General features: G+C 35.3%; 1 protein-coding gene across 1 annotated transcript; it reads left to right on the forward strand.

Annotated features, from left to right (window-relative positions):
* Positions 1-3,022: 3,022 nt before the first annotated feature.
* LOC137399421 (cysteine dioxygenase type 1-like) lies at positions 3,023-15,243 on the forward strand. Its single transcript, XM_068085524.1, has 5 exons — positions 3,023-3,435; positions 7,100-7,217; positions 11,171-11,285; positions 13,563-13,735; positions 14,935-15,243. Exons 1-5 carry the CDS (start codon positions 3,260-3,262, stop codon positions 14,998-15,000), a joined length of 648 nt encoding a protein of 215 aa, XP_067941625.1. The 5' UTR covers positions 3,023-3,259; the 3' UTR covers positions 15,001-15,243.
* The last annotated feature ends 373 nt before the right edge of the window (positions 15,244-15,616 follow it).

Raw genomic sequence — 15,616 nt, forward strand, 5'->3', positions numbered from 1 at the left:
TACACACATTAAGTTGGTCTGAAAGTATACATGTAGCAGTGCACACATTAGGTTGGTCTGAAAGTATACATGTAGCAGTGCACACATTAGGTTGGTCATAGTAAAAATGTTGCGCACTAATACTTCGTTTTAGTTCTCAGCCACTACAAAAATTTAAAAAGATAATTTTTTATTTAAGTATTACTGTTTGCTACATATATAGATATGCATTTCTTTGCAAATACATTCAAATTTTACAGCATTTTTCAAAATAGCCACTCACTTCCAAGCATAGCTTTATTGTTAATTGTTTATTCTACGATTGTCATGTTTTGCTAAATTATTCATAGAGACATTTAGGACATTGCACAATATAGAGCGTTCGAGAGCTAATTGCTTCAATGAAGGTAAAAGTTTATTATGAACAAACGTGTGTTTACGCATACCACAAGAAACAAGTTAGTGTTACATAATATTACATTATATAACAAACAGATCAGAGCACTGGTATTGCTTTATATAATTTTGTTGTCTTTGACCTTTTGTTTTTAGGAAAAGGTTTACCTATTTTCTTAAATCCTTGAAAACATAACAACAAATTATGCTTAACACCATTTGTAGTCTCTATAATGCATTCAATAGAATTCAAAGTAATAAAACCGTAAATAAAATAGCATATATATAATTAACTTACAATTTATAAAGCTAATTATTATAAAATTATAAAAATCTTCTCAGTTTTATTAGAATTGTTTTAGAAAAGTTAGGATATCTCAAGACATATCCTAACAGTTATAAAGCAAAAGTTTCAAGGTAATCTTTTTTAGCCCGACACACCAGCTTATATTTCAACTAACAGCAGTGTCTCATCCTTAATTTGTGAGAATATGTTTTAAGGGTGTTGTCCATCATTCAACTGACTCAAGTGTTTACTATAATCCTCATCTTTCACCCTCCACTACTTGGCAGCATCTTGAGCAGCAAACAACATTACTGCTCAGACTAAACCATGCGTAAAATAAGTTTACACATATGACAACACAGAGTTTAACCAGAGAATATTTGTAACTGATTGTTAAAGGTTGTCAGAGCATCCTTTGGACAGCTCAATCGGGGGAGATAACTCTATGGGCTAAATGATTGCAAACTAATAGTAATAAGCCCAAAAATTGATGCCTCTGAACATCCCTACCGCACTTCTCCTCTCTATCACAATGTTGTAACAAAATTAGAATTACCATAAACTCTCTATTTGACCGCCACTATTATAAAAGAAGGGTTGATAAATAGAGCGCCACCTCCAATTGAACACCACCTTTATTTGACCACCACTTTAACAATCTTGATTTTTACGAAACCATAATAGTAAGTGATCAGTAGAAACGTCTCCACAAAATCATATCAATAATGAATCGTTTAGGCTACATCAACAACAATTAGTTCTCTTGTCCTACTCTAAGACTTTTTTTCGTTAAATGTATGAAAGAGATAACACAAAAATAATTAATAACTGTATCAGGCTAATAGTAGTTCCTTGTTTAACACAGTCTTGATACATCAAATTACATGTATATAAAAACCGTTTAAATGTATGATGGTAGATGAACGACCAGTTTTCACCATAAGTTTGTTTAGCAAGCAGACCTTTTACGCATTGCATTTGTGCTAAATGCTACGTTTAAAAGTTTTGTTTGACCAAAAAATTGTGGAAAGTATTGAACAATCAGAAGATGTTCCATCGAAAGCAACAACCAGAACGCAATTGGCCGAGCAAGCGATGCAAACATTTTTGTTTCAGAAACGTTAAATTTTGTTTCCACATGTATTATAAGTACAGTTCCTTTTTGTAACTTGTTCATGAATATATATTTGTAGCATTTGATAGATTATTGTTATATAACTAATAAATTTGCAGATTTATAGCATATTATTTGATAGCATCATTACGGTTATTTGATCTTACGATTGATCGACGCTCGTAACTCCTCCTCTGTTGCACATAAAAAGCTAGTTTTGGCTGCAAACATATCAGTGAGTGCAATGAGCTTTTATGCAACTTTGTTAAATATAGATATAAGATAAAGGTATTTTTTCAAATTTAGAGTAAAATAAAAATTGAAAGTTCCAACATATTGCAAAGCAGGACACAGGTTATTATTTCATTGCGGGTTATTGCAACAATAGATATCTACCGGTGGTGATACTTCTCAGTTTTTCGATGCATATTTATTAAGAGATCATTGACAAGTTAGAGATAAGTTAGCAAATTTATCTTCCCAAAATTCTGACAAGCCATTTGAAAAATACAACGCTTGCCTCTATTTAAACACCACCTCCAATTGCCCGCCACTATAGAGGAAGCATAGAGGGGAAAGTTCTCTATTCTTCCAGTAATGAAAATGTTTTAAACGTATGGGTTAATCTTATCTCTTGTACTGATGTAGAGCTTACAGCATTCATACAGCAATGTTTAGACATTTCTACTGCATGTGGTCAATTATTGTACTTTTGATTAAAAACAGCTTTTTATGATTTATGATTACTTACATGTAAATTTGGATATGATTATTTTGTACAAGTTAAAATACTTTTTCATATACAGTATATCACATCGCTATGTTCATTTCAACTTTTAAATATGAAATTATGCAAAACCAACTTATTTATTTTATTAAACGATCAATTATCATACATATAAAAGTTATCCATTTATCCCACAGACCTATTGATTTTACTAAAATATAGTTAATAGGTCTATGATTTATCCTCGTAGCGCATTGGCAGCCCTCCAAATACCAATCAATAGAGAACAATTATATATACACACACGTTTTACATTATCCTCACATTATGTAATAGGTTTCAATATTGCGTGTACATGATGAAAATATACCGGGAATGCTTTTCATTATGTTTACGATCTCCCTCTTACGTGGGCATAATTAGAGTGAAGAGATTGAGCAAGCTTACACGCGCGCGCGCGTAAACATTTATGATAACTAGTTGAAGTGCTCAAAATCTTCAATAATTGGTTGACCTATATTTCATGAGCGGCTAGAGAGCTGTTGCCTCGAGATCATCAATAAATAAATAACACTCTACAAATACATAAGGCTCCAACCGTGAGATCTAATATTGGATATTTCTAACATCGCATTACTAGTGGTACTAGAAGCATTACGAACTGCACAGAGAGAAACTGTAAAGAGAACAGAACGTCTCAGAGACAAGGCAGCAAAAGAGAATAGATCGGCATCACCTGGAGTGAAGAGAGAGCAAGATGTCAGGAGGTTTATGCAAGGTCAGGCCGGCAGCGGACTTTGACGAGTTAGTTGAGAGACTGCATGAGGTCTTCGAGTCAGATGAGGTAGATATTGATTATGTGAAAGAGTTGATGACCAGCTACAAGAGTAACCCTGACGAGTGGATTCGATACGCACAGTTTGATAAGTACAGGTATGTCCGTACTGCTTCCTTCAACTTCACCTTTATGTAAAGTTACTCTTGTTAAATTTTAGACGTATCCCCGCATGCAATAAAATAACATCTTCCATTCCAGGTTAATTTTATTGTATCATAGCATATATTGTATGCAGCACATTCATGCTGCCATAGACGTGCTACCCTGCTGTAATATACACACTGTCACATATACCATTTTCCACAAACAAAATATTGCTTAGTTTAGAATAGCCGTAGCTGTTCAGGAATATCTTTGTTTTCAAATTATTAACAAACAAAATAAAAGATGAAGTGTTATCAATAACACTGAATCATTTTATGAGCGGTTTATTTAACTTGTCAGCATACCTTCTCTATGCAGGTGAATCATTGTTTATCACGAGATGGAGTTTTATACAGGATGTCACATTACTATTTACACATACTTCCTGTAACTATCGATATGTGAGTGCTGCTCTGGTCGATAAAATGTAATTACTCCTAGCACCAGACCAACATGCCAAGCTCTCTGCAAGTGTAGTAATTAGTACTAAACCACACATGAAACTAGAATATTAACGCAAAGCAAACAGGCCTCAGCGAATGTGACATGTATGCTGCTAGTATGCTGCAAATGTGAGAAGGTTTGCATTTCAAATCTCACGACTGTGGTACTCTACCTAGTTAGATAGTTCAGCACGTGGGTCCTGCTCAATTTACCCCGCGGCCGAATTTTAGCTCAAAATTCTGACTCAAAAGCAAGCAACTCATCCAGGCTTCAAATGTAGTCTATCGATTTAGTGTAATCAGATTCCTATAACTTAATTTCAACGAGAGTGCATCGGTCAGAAGATAATCAGAGGGTACAAACTTTGTAGGCTAGTGGTAACCACTGTACAGTAGGTACATGTTTAACATTTATACTACCATCATTAGTAATGGTGTACAGGTGTTATCCGTAGCTAGTGGCTGGAGGTAGTGTGCACTTCTCTGCTATATAGAGGCCGATGGTCATACTCTGTCGAGAAAACAGAACGCGAGTGCTTATATTGCAAGTTGCAAGAAAGGCAGTAGCTGGGCAGTACAATGTGATATAGTGGTTTAGGTGCTGTATACTGCAAAGGGGTATAAGTACTGGTCACTGCTATGTAGTAATTGGTACAGATACTGGTCACAGCTATGTAGCAAGGGTTACAGGCATTGGTCGCTGCTATGTAGCAAGAGTTAGACACTGATCGCTGTTATATAGCAAGGGGTACAGACTCTGATCACTGTTATATAGCAAGGGTTACAGACTCTGATCATTGCTATGTAGCAAGGAGTACAGGTACTGGTCACTGTGCTATATAGCAAGGGGTACAGGCACTGGTCACTGTGCTGTATAGCTGTATAGCATTGTGATATTAACAATGCTAGCATTACCTTATAATTCATTTGCCATCGAGCTCTATATTTGTTAATAGCAGCTGTATGTGTATGCATTTTTGTACATTTTGTATGCATTTTGCACATTTTGTATACATTTTGTATGTGTTGTATGCATTTTTCTGTAGTTTTATGAGGTGCGAGTATTATAAACGGTGAAGGGAGTGTCACCTGACTAATACTAATATTGAGTCACTGATGGGTACTTACCAAGTCTACCAGACTTGTCTTACCAGACGTTACATTAACCCTTCTACTCCAAATGAGTCTAGTGCAGTATTGCTCACACAAGCCATCTTGCTTCCTCATGAATCATATTTACGAATCTGTCAATTCTTACAGCTGAATCACATGGACTTGAAGAGATTGTGTGCTTCATCGGATTATTTCCGAAGCACTAAGAAAAGTTATTTAGGTTAATGACCTACAACAATGGAGTTGGGGACAACTGAAAGTTTAAACCATTCTTAGATACAGTGAGAAGTGTCAACTAGTAGAAAGTTCAACTAAAAAATCACCTGCCATGCCTTGTTACTCCATATTTATCCCTAAGACTTAGTAATAGTCTATTTAATAGGCGAGCTGTCAGCAAGCTGTCATCTGGTGGTTATGGTTTCTCTTTATGGCATTGCGAGACAAGATTATGGTTAGCTTAAACTGTTTGAGTTATGCACCTTTACAGAGAGAGCCTGCATTTTAACAACATCATCACGCATCCATCGCATCACTTACGAACCCATTTATCTCAGTCAAACGATTTTATCATAAAAAATACTGTCCACAAATCAGATCTAGTGGTTGAATGTTTTCACCAGATGCCTCCTTTTGAAAAGCTGTTGCCTCTGTTAGCACAATGATTTTATAGCTAAGTAGGTGAAGATTTGAGGTGTACAGTCATGAAATATCATTTATTCTTTTTGCAGAGCTTGTTGCCTTTTGTAATATGTTTCACTCTGCTCTATTTAAAAATTATTCTGGGTTTTGTCCAACTTTTTATCCTTGTTTATCCTTGCCGGACTGTTTACTCCGCTACCCTGGCCGGTTTGATCTAGTTTACGTTATGATAAGCTAGGCAAAGAAGAGTGCTGTAGAACCACTGATAGTGGGCAGCCGTACTAGGTTTGGCAACTTAATCGCCAGTCTAGCTAAGTTCTGTTTACGTAATGACTGATAGCTTTGCCTTTAGCAAACTTACCTTGAACTAGCAGTATGTATGGACTTCACAAATGGAATATAGTATCTAATGGCTGGTCCTATACCGCAGGTGCAGCAACATCAGTTTTACCCGTGTGAAGCTTATTTGAATCCTGTTATTCATTAAAAAGTTTAACATGTTGTAGACAATTCTCTAACCTTCTTCAAAGACCTGCTTAGTTAGCGTTGCACATTATCTTGCTATAATATCGCTGTGATCTTTTTAGTAATTTGCTTTTCGTTTTGAGCAAAGTTTCACCTGATAATCCTACAGTCAGAATGTTCTACTTGGTCATCTGTCCTGCCACACAGTTTTGTGTTCATAAGTTCCTTTATCAGTATTTATCTGCCTCGGAGCAGATCTACTCGCTGTACATTCTTCAAAGAAAATATTCTTATTCTTAACATGGTAAAAATATACACCGATATCACTGTGAGGACCTTCAGAGCCTCAGTGGTTTTTGATAATGCAGATTTCATCTACTATAGCCTAGATTAGCAGTGCCCAACCATTTGTTGTAAGGGCCGCGCTCGACGTCTAGACAAATCATACAGCCCAAAATACATTAAAACGAATATTTAAGATGAAATATTTGCGATATAAGCCCGAGCTGTGACATGCTTCACAACGTCACACGATTAACTGGAAAAGCTGTTAATGTTGTCCGGAGGCATCTGCCTGAGAGACACTTAGTGAAAGACAGGGCAGCGGGTGGACATAAAAGGGTCCATTAGCACGAGAGATAAGGAAAGAATGAAAAAGAATTGTGGAGGGCTTCTGGAAAGTATTAAGGAGACACTGTGGCGACATTACGGCATGTCTTCCTTTTAAAAGTTATTTTAATATTATAACTATAATTTCTCTGCGATGAGATGAACTGCGTAGGAGCGAGGCACATGATGCAGTTTCATGGGCTGAATGTAGCCCGTGGGCCGTAGGTTGGGCGCAGCTGGCCTAAGGGATTCTTAACTCAGGTGTTCATATGTCTCGATGTGTTTATGATAGTACAGGAAGTTGTTGCTCTTAGTATTCGTATCTGTTTATTTGTTGCTGCTGCAGATACACAAGAAACTTGGTTGATGAAGGAAACGAAAAGTTCAACTTGATAGTTCTGTGTTGGAATGAGGGACAGGGTTCATCTATCCACGACCATGCGAATGCCCACTGTTTCATGAAGGTAGGTGGCTGTAGGGGATCTCTTCTACAACAGCTGACAGGAAGGTAGGTACCTGGTGTGATCTCTCTTAGAATAGCTGACAGGAAGGTAGGTACCTGGGGTGATCTCTCTTAGAATAGCTGACAAGAAGGTAGGTACCTGGGGTGATCTCTCTTAAAACAGTTGACAGGAAGGTAGGTACCTGGGGTGATCTTTCTTCGAACAGTTGACAGAAAGGTAGGTACCTGGGGGGATTTCTCTTAGAACAACTGACAAGAAGGTAGGAACCTGGGGTGATCTCTCTTAGAATAGCTGACAGGAAGGTAGGTGGTTGCCGATGATCCCTTCTAGTTTCACTATGGCACTATGAGAAAAAAAAGGTGTACAAATGTGTTTACTTATTGAATTCGGTGTTAGCATTATTTCTGAACAGAATGAGAGGAGGTAGGAGGAGAATGCCAATCACCCTTTATTCTAACTTGTTGTAGGTAGGTAGGTAGGTAGATAGGTAGGGTTTTTCTATTGATATTCATTCCTAAACCTTCTCTGCAATTGCGCAAATCTGGGTGGCAAATAATCTATTATTGGCAGTTCATTTTAGCGAGCTATGGTCAGCTCTTCTGTTCATTTGTATATACTAATTCATATGACTAACAGCTTGTTTTATTTGAAAGGAATAGAAAATAAAGCTATGTGTCTCCTTTACCCATTTCAACAATACATTACAATAGCTAACTGACTGCTAACAACTTTCTGATGGAATTGAACAGCTGATATAAACTCATTGTAATTTAATAATTAAACCTTTTATAAATATTCAACAGCTAAATAACTTTTCTATGTGGGGCATAATGGAAAAAAACAAAAGCTTTTTATTAACAATACTTTCTGCTCCCTGAGGTGGTATGGGGCTATTTACTAGGGTAGGCACGTAGTAATGGAAATATACATGAACTAGCTGAATTCTAGTGTTGAGCGGGTAATAAACCAATTACCTCATGAATTTGAGCAACTTAGGCTAGTCTAAATCTTTACTACAATGAGAGCCACGTTTGAAGCCAGCTTAATAATCATTACGTATGAGTAATGATCTCTCATGCAATCATGATTTTCATCCGTGGTAGTAATATCCAATGGTACTTTCCCAAGCGCTTAAAGTGTTCGTACTGTAGCCAACTTGAGTATGAACACAATTATTCCATTATACAGCAATGTAGCTGCTGGGCCTAGTGGTTTAGCACCATCGTCTGCGGAATTGGAGGTTTCGGGTTGAACTCCTGTGTGAAGTGCATTCTATCAACTTTATCACTGTATTTGAACACATGAATGACTGACCAACAGACAAACACTGATATTTATATCAGGGATTACGTGTTTGTCACAATTTCCATTTTCATAACATTTCCATTATTCATTTTCATATTATTTCCATTTCCATAACATTTCCATAATCTATTTCCATATTATTTCCATTTCCATAACATTTCCATAATTCATTTCCATATGATTTCCATTTTCATAACATTTCCATAATTTATTTCCATATTATTTCCATTTCCATAACATTTCCATAATTTATTTCCATATTATTTCCATTTCCATAACATTTCCATAATTCATTTCCATAGTTTTTTCCATTTCCATAACATTTCCATAATTCATTTCCATATTATTTCCATTTCCATAACATTTCCATAATTCATTTCCATATTATTTCCATTTCCATAATATTTCTATAATTCCTTTCCATATTATTTCCATTTCCATAACATTTCCATAATTCATTTCCATATTTTTTCCATTTCCATAACATTTCCATAATTCATTTCCATAATTCATTTCCATATTTTTTCCATTTCCATAACATTTCCATATTTCTAAAATGAAATTTCCATATCCATTTCCATAAAAATTATGGAAATATTTATGTTTATGGAAATGGAAAAGTAAACATTTCCATAATATGTTTAGCGATCCCTGGTGTGTACGTATGTGTGCGCACTTGCGTGTCAAATGAGCGTGTGTGTGTGTGTGCAATCGTCAACTCTTCCCGAATATGTGATTAATTTATACATAATATGAATATGATATTTGCTTGCTAATATACTTTATTTAGGGTCCAGGCAACATCAAAACTGTATGCTACCATTGCCTATAACTAAGCCAGAGACGATTTGAGATGTTTTGAGAGTTTCTTTCAGACTCCCTTAATAGTTTCTGTAATACCACTGATGTTAGCTGGGTTTGTGTGTTACCATTGTCCGTACATGTAGCCAAGTCCAGAGACAATTAGAGTTAATTTCTTCCAGACCACTTTAATAGTTTCTGTAATACCACGGATGTTAGCTGGGTTTGTGTGTTACCATTGTCTATACATGTAGCCGAGCAAGAGACAATTTGAGTTAGTTTCTTCCAGACCCCTTTAATAGTTTCTGTAATACCACTGATGTTAGCTGTTTGTGTATTACCATTGTCTATTCATGTAGCCTAATCTATACAATATAACTCCCCTCTGTTTATATCTTGGATTACGTGTATGTTACAATTTCCATAATTCAATTCTATATTATTTCCATTTCCATAAAATTTCCATAATTCATTTCCATATTTTTTTCCATTTCCATAACATTTCCATAATTCATTTCCATATTATTTCCATTTCCATAACATTTCCATATTTCTAAAATAAAATTTCCATATCCATTTCCATAAAATTATGGAAATATTTATGTTTATGGAAATGGATATGGATATGGAAAAGTAAACATTTCCATAATATGTTTAGCGATCCCTGATTTATATATACATACATGTATATATAAATAGATTCAGGCTTGTGAGACCACCAGTACTTGCTGTGTCTAGACCAATTACACATGTGAGATTTAGCAATCATCCCCCATGAATTATCTTTTGGAATGAAACGTTGAGTTAGTCAAGAGTAAAGTTTGATATATACAGAGTGAAAAGACAGATTTCTGATTTGGAATTTTGTCTCATAATCTTTACTATAACAAGTTCGGCCGTGTTCACCAGTGTTCGAAACCACACTTTTAGGATAGATAAAAAAATTGCTTTAAATGGAGTCAAACTCTTGGCTTTCGGCCTAGTGACTATAATAGGATTAGGAAATAGATAAATTGGCGAACAGTTAACATAATATTCAAACCAAAATAATTATGCGTACAAATAAACATTTGTGTCAGCTGGCTTGAAGGCTATTAAATAAAATTTCTTAGAAAGAATGATCAGCTCTTTGGTTATCTTAATGCGGAGGTTAAAAAGAAAAACAGCTGTTAGCAAAGAAGGTGATAGGAAATTGTTTGTGATGTATTTATGAATGTTGCAATAAGCCCATTATGGACAACTCCTGTTAGGGCTGCAAACCGAGACAAAGACATAAAATATGCAAAGGAACATAGTCGATTATGTAATACATGCTGGCACTACCAACAAATGTTATCTAACTCAAATCCATCAGGCAATAATAGTCTATTCATTTACTACCAGTCCACAAAAGACAAACAGATTTGTTGTCTCTCATGAGAGCCTTTTGAGATTTGTTTAGTGTTAGAGGTGGGCAGCGACTAAAACTATTGTTTGTAAGCAAAGAGGGTTGTTAATTCTCATAGAACACATGCAATGCAGACACGCCTGTGTGTGCTGTTTACTAATTATAACACTGATACATTTGTGGATTATTTAATATACATGTAAAACTATGATATACTGTGGATAGCGGCAACTCATATATCATTCTCTAACTTTATTGATAGCGAGATGGTGAAATTCTTAAGAAAAAAGTTCTCCAACTAACTGTAGAAGTGACAAAGCAAACATAACTCTGTCATCACAGCAAAAAGCTTTAAAATGAAAAATGTTAATTTTTACACATAAATATAAGTACCAGGTTTGTTTTAGCAACTACTTCTCTAGCTTCTTACCTAATAGGCTGGTTGTGTACTTGTTGACAGGTTCTAGAAGGAGAACTACAAGAGGTGTTGTTTGATTGGCCAAGTGATGAAGGTTGTGAACTGGTGGAGAAAGGCACAACAAAGCTTGCAAAAGACGAGTGTGCCTATATTTGTGGTAAGAACCAATTCTTTTTCTTAGAGAAACTTAACTTTTTTCTTGGCCAACAAGTTACGCAAGGACTTTGATCATTGGCTCACTTCTAAATTTTGCCTCAAAAAGCCACAAAATTTAACAATAAAAAAGGCACCATTTTGGATTTAAGTTCAAAACAAATATTGATTTACTAATATAAATAACATCGAATTTAAGAATTACAATCAGAGAAATTCCACAAGTCATAAAAAGTCACGGCGACTGCAGACCTAAGCTTATTTTTATGGCCAGCATTTGGCGACTAGCCAAACTTGTCACTTTAGATTAATGACCGCGTGTTCACTCCATTATTAAGTAACTCTACTCTCCTACCAGGCTTATCACCACTTAAAAAAAGTCCGGCTTTTATATCAAGGCACACCTTTTGATGCCCTTTGATAGTGTTAGCAGCAAATTAAAAGTTAACCAGTTAAGTTGCAGCTGTGAAGCTAAAGACAAGCTGATGGTTGTTGCGCGTGTCTATAAAATAATAGTTTGATCACGCATTACAGTTTTTCTTTTTTGAAAAAAATGCATCGTATAAATTACTTCAGCTTTATTACGCTTTCACTTGGTGTTAACATAAATGCGCATACCACATCGGGATATTTCCAAGAATTGCAAGCGCATGTAACTGTGACCAGCAAACTCTAAAAAACTAATATTTGTCAAACGGCTTTTATAAAACAAACTTTCTCTCCGTGGCACACCAACAGCGATTGTTCATATTCGTAGTTTAATTTGTATCAAACGGCTCTTTAAATTTTGTCTTTCTAGATTCTGCCAGTGACCTTTAGCTGACCTTTAGCTCAAATCAGCAGCATAGACAAATATTGAGATTGTTTAATGCTTGTAAAGGCATCATGTTGGGCTATTTCATAACCATGGTTGTGCTTCTATTAGATTCCATTAACTATTGACTTAAAGAGATGATGACTCCCTCCATGATGGTCAGAGTAAATCAAGCAATCCATGATATAACAATTTTTAACATTGACACCTTTTAGAACAGTTAATTGGCGTTTAATAAATAGTATCAAGCTTTAATATAATATATTAATAAAGCACTATCGTTGATATTGTTATTATTTTCCGTCGTCCGACCACACGCTTGCTTTTTAGGTCACAAAATTAGATAATAAATATTGATGCAATTATTTTGAGGCTGTGGAAGGGTGCTGACTAACTGAGGGGGTTAGAGCTCACCCTAACAAGCTGAATATTAAGGGTGTGAGCCCCATAATAGCCCACATTTTAATCGTGTTATCAACTGCAAGTACTGAATCTTGTGATTGCATGAAAGTTGGCACATGTAAAACAACTGCTGTTGTAAGACAAAAAATAAAAGCCTTTGACATACATACTGCTCTTTGTTATATCTGATAATTTAACATCGATTTGAAATTCCCCTTTTATTAACTACGAATCTGTGAGGCTCTTAAATGAATATCAAATGAAGCTGATTTTAAAATAACAATGGAAATGGAAACTGTAATATATCCACTGAGGATCACTCACTTCAATGAATCAAATATTTGTAAATTATTTCATTCTCATTTAACAATTACAAAAGCACCATATTATATATTTTAAAACTTGTATATACATATATGTACAGGTTTGTAGATGTATATACAAGTTTGTATATGTATATATTCTTTATTTAGACTTTCTATCTCAAGCATTTATTTTTAATAGTGTTATACGCTGAACATTTGAAACACTGGTTTATTTCAGGCTAACAATATATGACTTGCTTTAATGGATAGGCAGCTGAAGCTGAACTGATGATATGGACATTATGCAATATGATAAATATACATACTTATTGCACTCAAACATGTGCACATCATAACTATCAGCGCATTAGCTCAACAACGAGCAACGTATATATATTTATATATAGAATATAAATATAACTAACAGCCATTATTATTATTATAATCATGCAGTAATATTAGTTGTTTAATATGAAGCTTGGACCCATCACAAATAAAGTTCTACGATAAAGGCAGCTATAGGAGTTTACCGCATGGTTTGGTCAGCATCTACACATTAGCTGCATTTAAACTTTTTAGTGAATGTTTCGCACAAATGACATTGTGATTCAACAACTGAAATAAAAACATCACAGGAATAGTTGTATTTGCGACCTCGTAGAGGAAACACAACTCCATGCAATATTTGTTTAGATAAGCACTATAGTAGCAATGTAGACAATGTAGCCCACCCAAGCGATTCTCGTGGTTATATTTGCAGACGATATTGGTATACATAGAGTGGAAAATACAAGTTTCACTGACAAAGCTGTTAGCTTACATCTCTACTGTCCCCCTTTTGATGAGTGTGCTAGTTTTGATCAGAGGACGGGACACAAGAACATGTGTCGAGTGACCTTTTATTCAAAGCAAGGACAGAGAACTCCTTTCAAGGTAAGAAACAGGTCTAATAACTTGAAGCTGTTGGATTGTACTTTGTACCTTGATAAGTACTGATGACTTTGGAAAGATGTTCGGTTTTGGGCATTCATACATTGATGATACGTTTAATTTCTCAAGTACCAGGTATCCATTGAGTGATGATTGTATTTCGTACTTACTAAAATATGTACACAGCTGTTATATTGCTAAGTCTTTTAATCCTTTGCCACAAAAGATGAGATGTATTCATAAACCTAGTAGTTTCAAGTCTTCCTTGTATAAATATTTGTTTTTCTGTTTACGACATCACATGGTAATACTATCTTTTATTATTCATCTTGTTTATTTTATATTTGTCGGCACTATATGTAAAACATTTTTTCTATAAAAAAGATTATGAACTGCCCAATGAAAGTATATATACATGTATATGTATATATATATGAGAGCCGAGAAGCGGGAGAACAATGGAAAATGAATTGGTTACAAAAGATTTGTAAATACGATGAAAATAAATTGTGGCGCATAAAGCCACTTGAGTTATATCATTGAAGACTTATATACAGTGTATAGCAGTATGTTAGCGTTGACCAATGTTGTCCAACGTACACCAATGTTGACCAACGTACACCAATGTTGACCAACGTAGACCAATGTTGACCAACGTAGACCAATGTTGACCAATGGCATCACTGGGGCAATGCAGATATGTGGGAAAACATTGCGGCTGTCAAACTTTGTTAATATTTCACAGTGCGTCTGGTCTGTGAAACTTGCACCACTTTGGCATTGATGACTGGCGATTGCAGATTGCCTCATCTATCTTTTCCTTGAGGAGAGTTGCTGCGTGACTAGTATTGTTTCAGCAACTGCATAGTATAGTGAGAACGCTATGCGGACTATTCACATATGTACATGGGTTTATAATCTAAAAAATGCTATCACAAAAAATCACCCGTGTAACATGCGATTAATACCAATATACCGCACTAATACCTTTTACCAGTCTTTTGGTTTAGGTCCTGGGTTCAACTAGACATAGCGCTAGAGTTATCGTCTCCTATTATCTCCAATCTAATAGGTTCGCTGTAGTGTTATAGGTCCATAACTCCCAGATTTATTCTCTCCATGATACAATAGACAAGGAAATACTAAATGTATCGCTTTCTCTCAGGTAATAAGAATATTGTTTTTTCATTTTTGTATTTTAGCCGATGGGAACAGAGGGTGGAGAAAAAGGAGATGACATAAACTGTTGCTATAGAGAAAATAACTAAAAAAAGTTACGGTACCAGATTTGACAAGCATTCCTTGCTAGAATACTATGCGAAAGCACAAGAACTCTTGGATACTACTATACTGTGCAGTACTTTTACACTTGTTGAACTTATTTAGTGTGACACTTGATCTACGATCATCAGCAAATCCTTAAAAATCATCAAAAGATAGCATATTTAAAAAAGGTATTAAAATATCAAGCAAGAATAAATGTTATTATAATACATTTCTTTGAAAAACACGATTATACCATTAATAGCTTACCCACATACGCACTATATATAGACCAGCGCAAGCCTCTTGCTGCCATGCACCACATACACACTATAATATATAGACCAGCACAAGCCTCTTGCTGCACATCTCAATTATCTCAGTGAGTGAAATCTGTTTATTCCTGAGTGCGAAGATTTAACCAGTAGCTACGTGATACATTCAACAGTATTGGCTAGATGAGTTTTTATTTCTAAACAAAAGAAGCTCACCTTTCTATATAAGTAAGTTACGAAGACAAGTAGCAATGTTAATAGCTACACTTCATACAGCACTCCGCAATGAGAAATATCTTCAACTGGTGATATGGTAGGTATTCTATTTCTATCAAACAAAGAAGAG

This window comes from Watersipora subatra, chromosome 7 (genome assembly GCF_963576615.1).
Source record: "Watersipora subatra chromosome 7, tzWatSuba1.1, whole genome shotgun sequence".
Classification (NCBI taxonomy): Eukaryota; Metazoa; Bryozoa; class Gymnolaemata; order Cheilostomatida; family Watersiporidae; genus Watersipora; species Watersipora subatra.

Excerpts from the sequence above, each read along its gene's own strand:
- LOC137399421 (XM_068085524.1), top strand. The coding sequence starts at position 3,260 with ATGTCAGGAGGTTTATGCAAGGTCAGGCCGGCAGCGGACTTTGACGAG. Across the intron at positions 3,436-7,099 it reads GCACAGTTTGATAAGTACAG|ATACACAAGAAACTTGGTTG; the intron begins GTATGTCCGTAC and ends TTGCTGCTGCAG. Across the intron at positions 7,218-11,170 it reads ATGCCCACTGTTTCATGAAG|GTTCTAGAAGGAGAACTACA; the intron begins GTAGGTGGCTGT and ends ACTTGTTGACAG.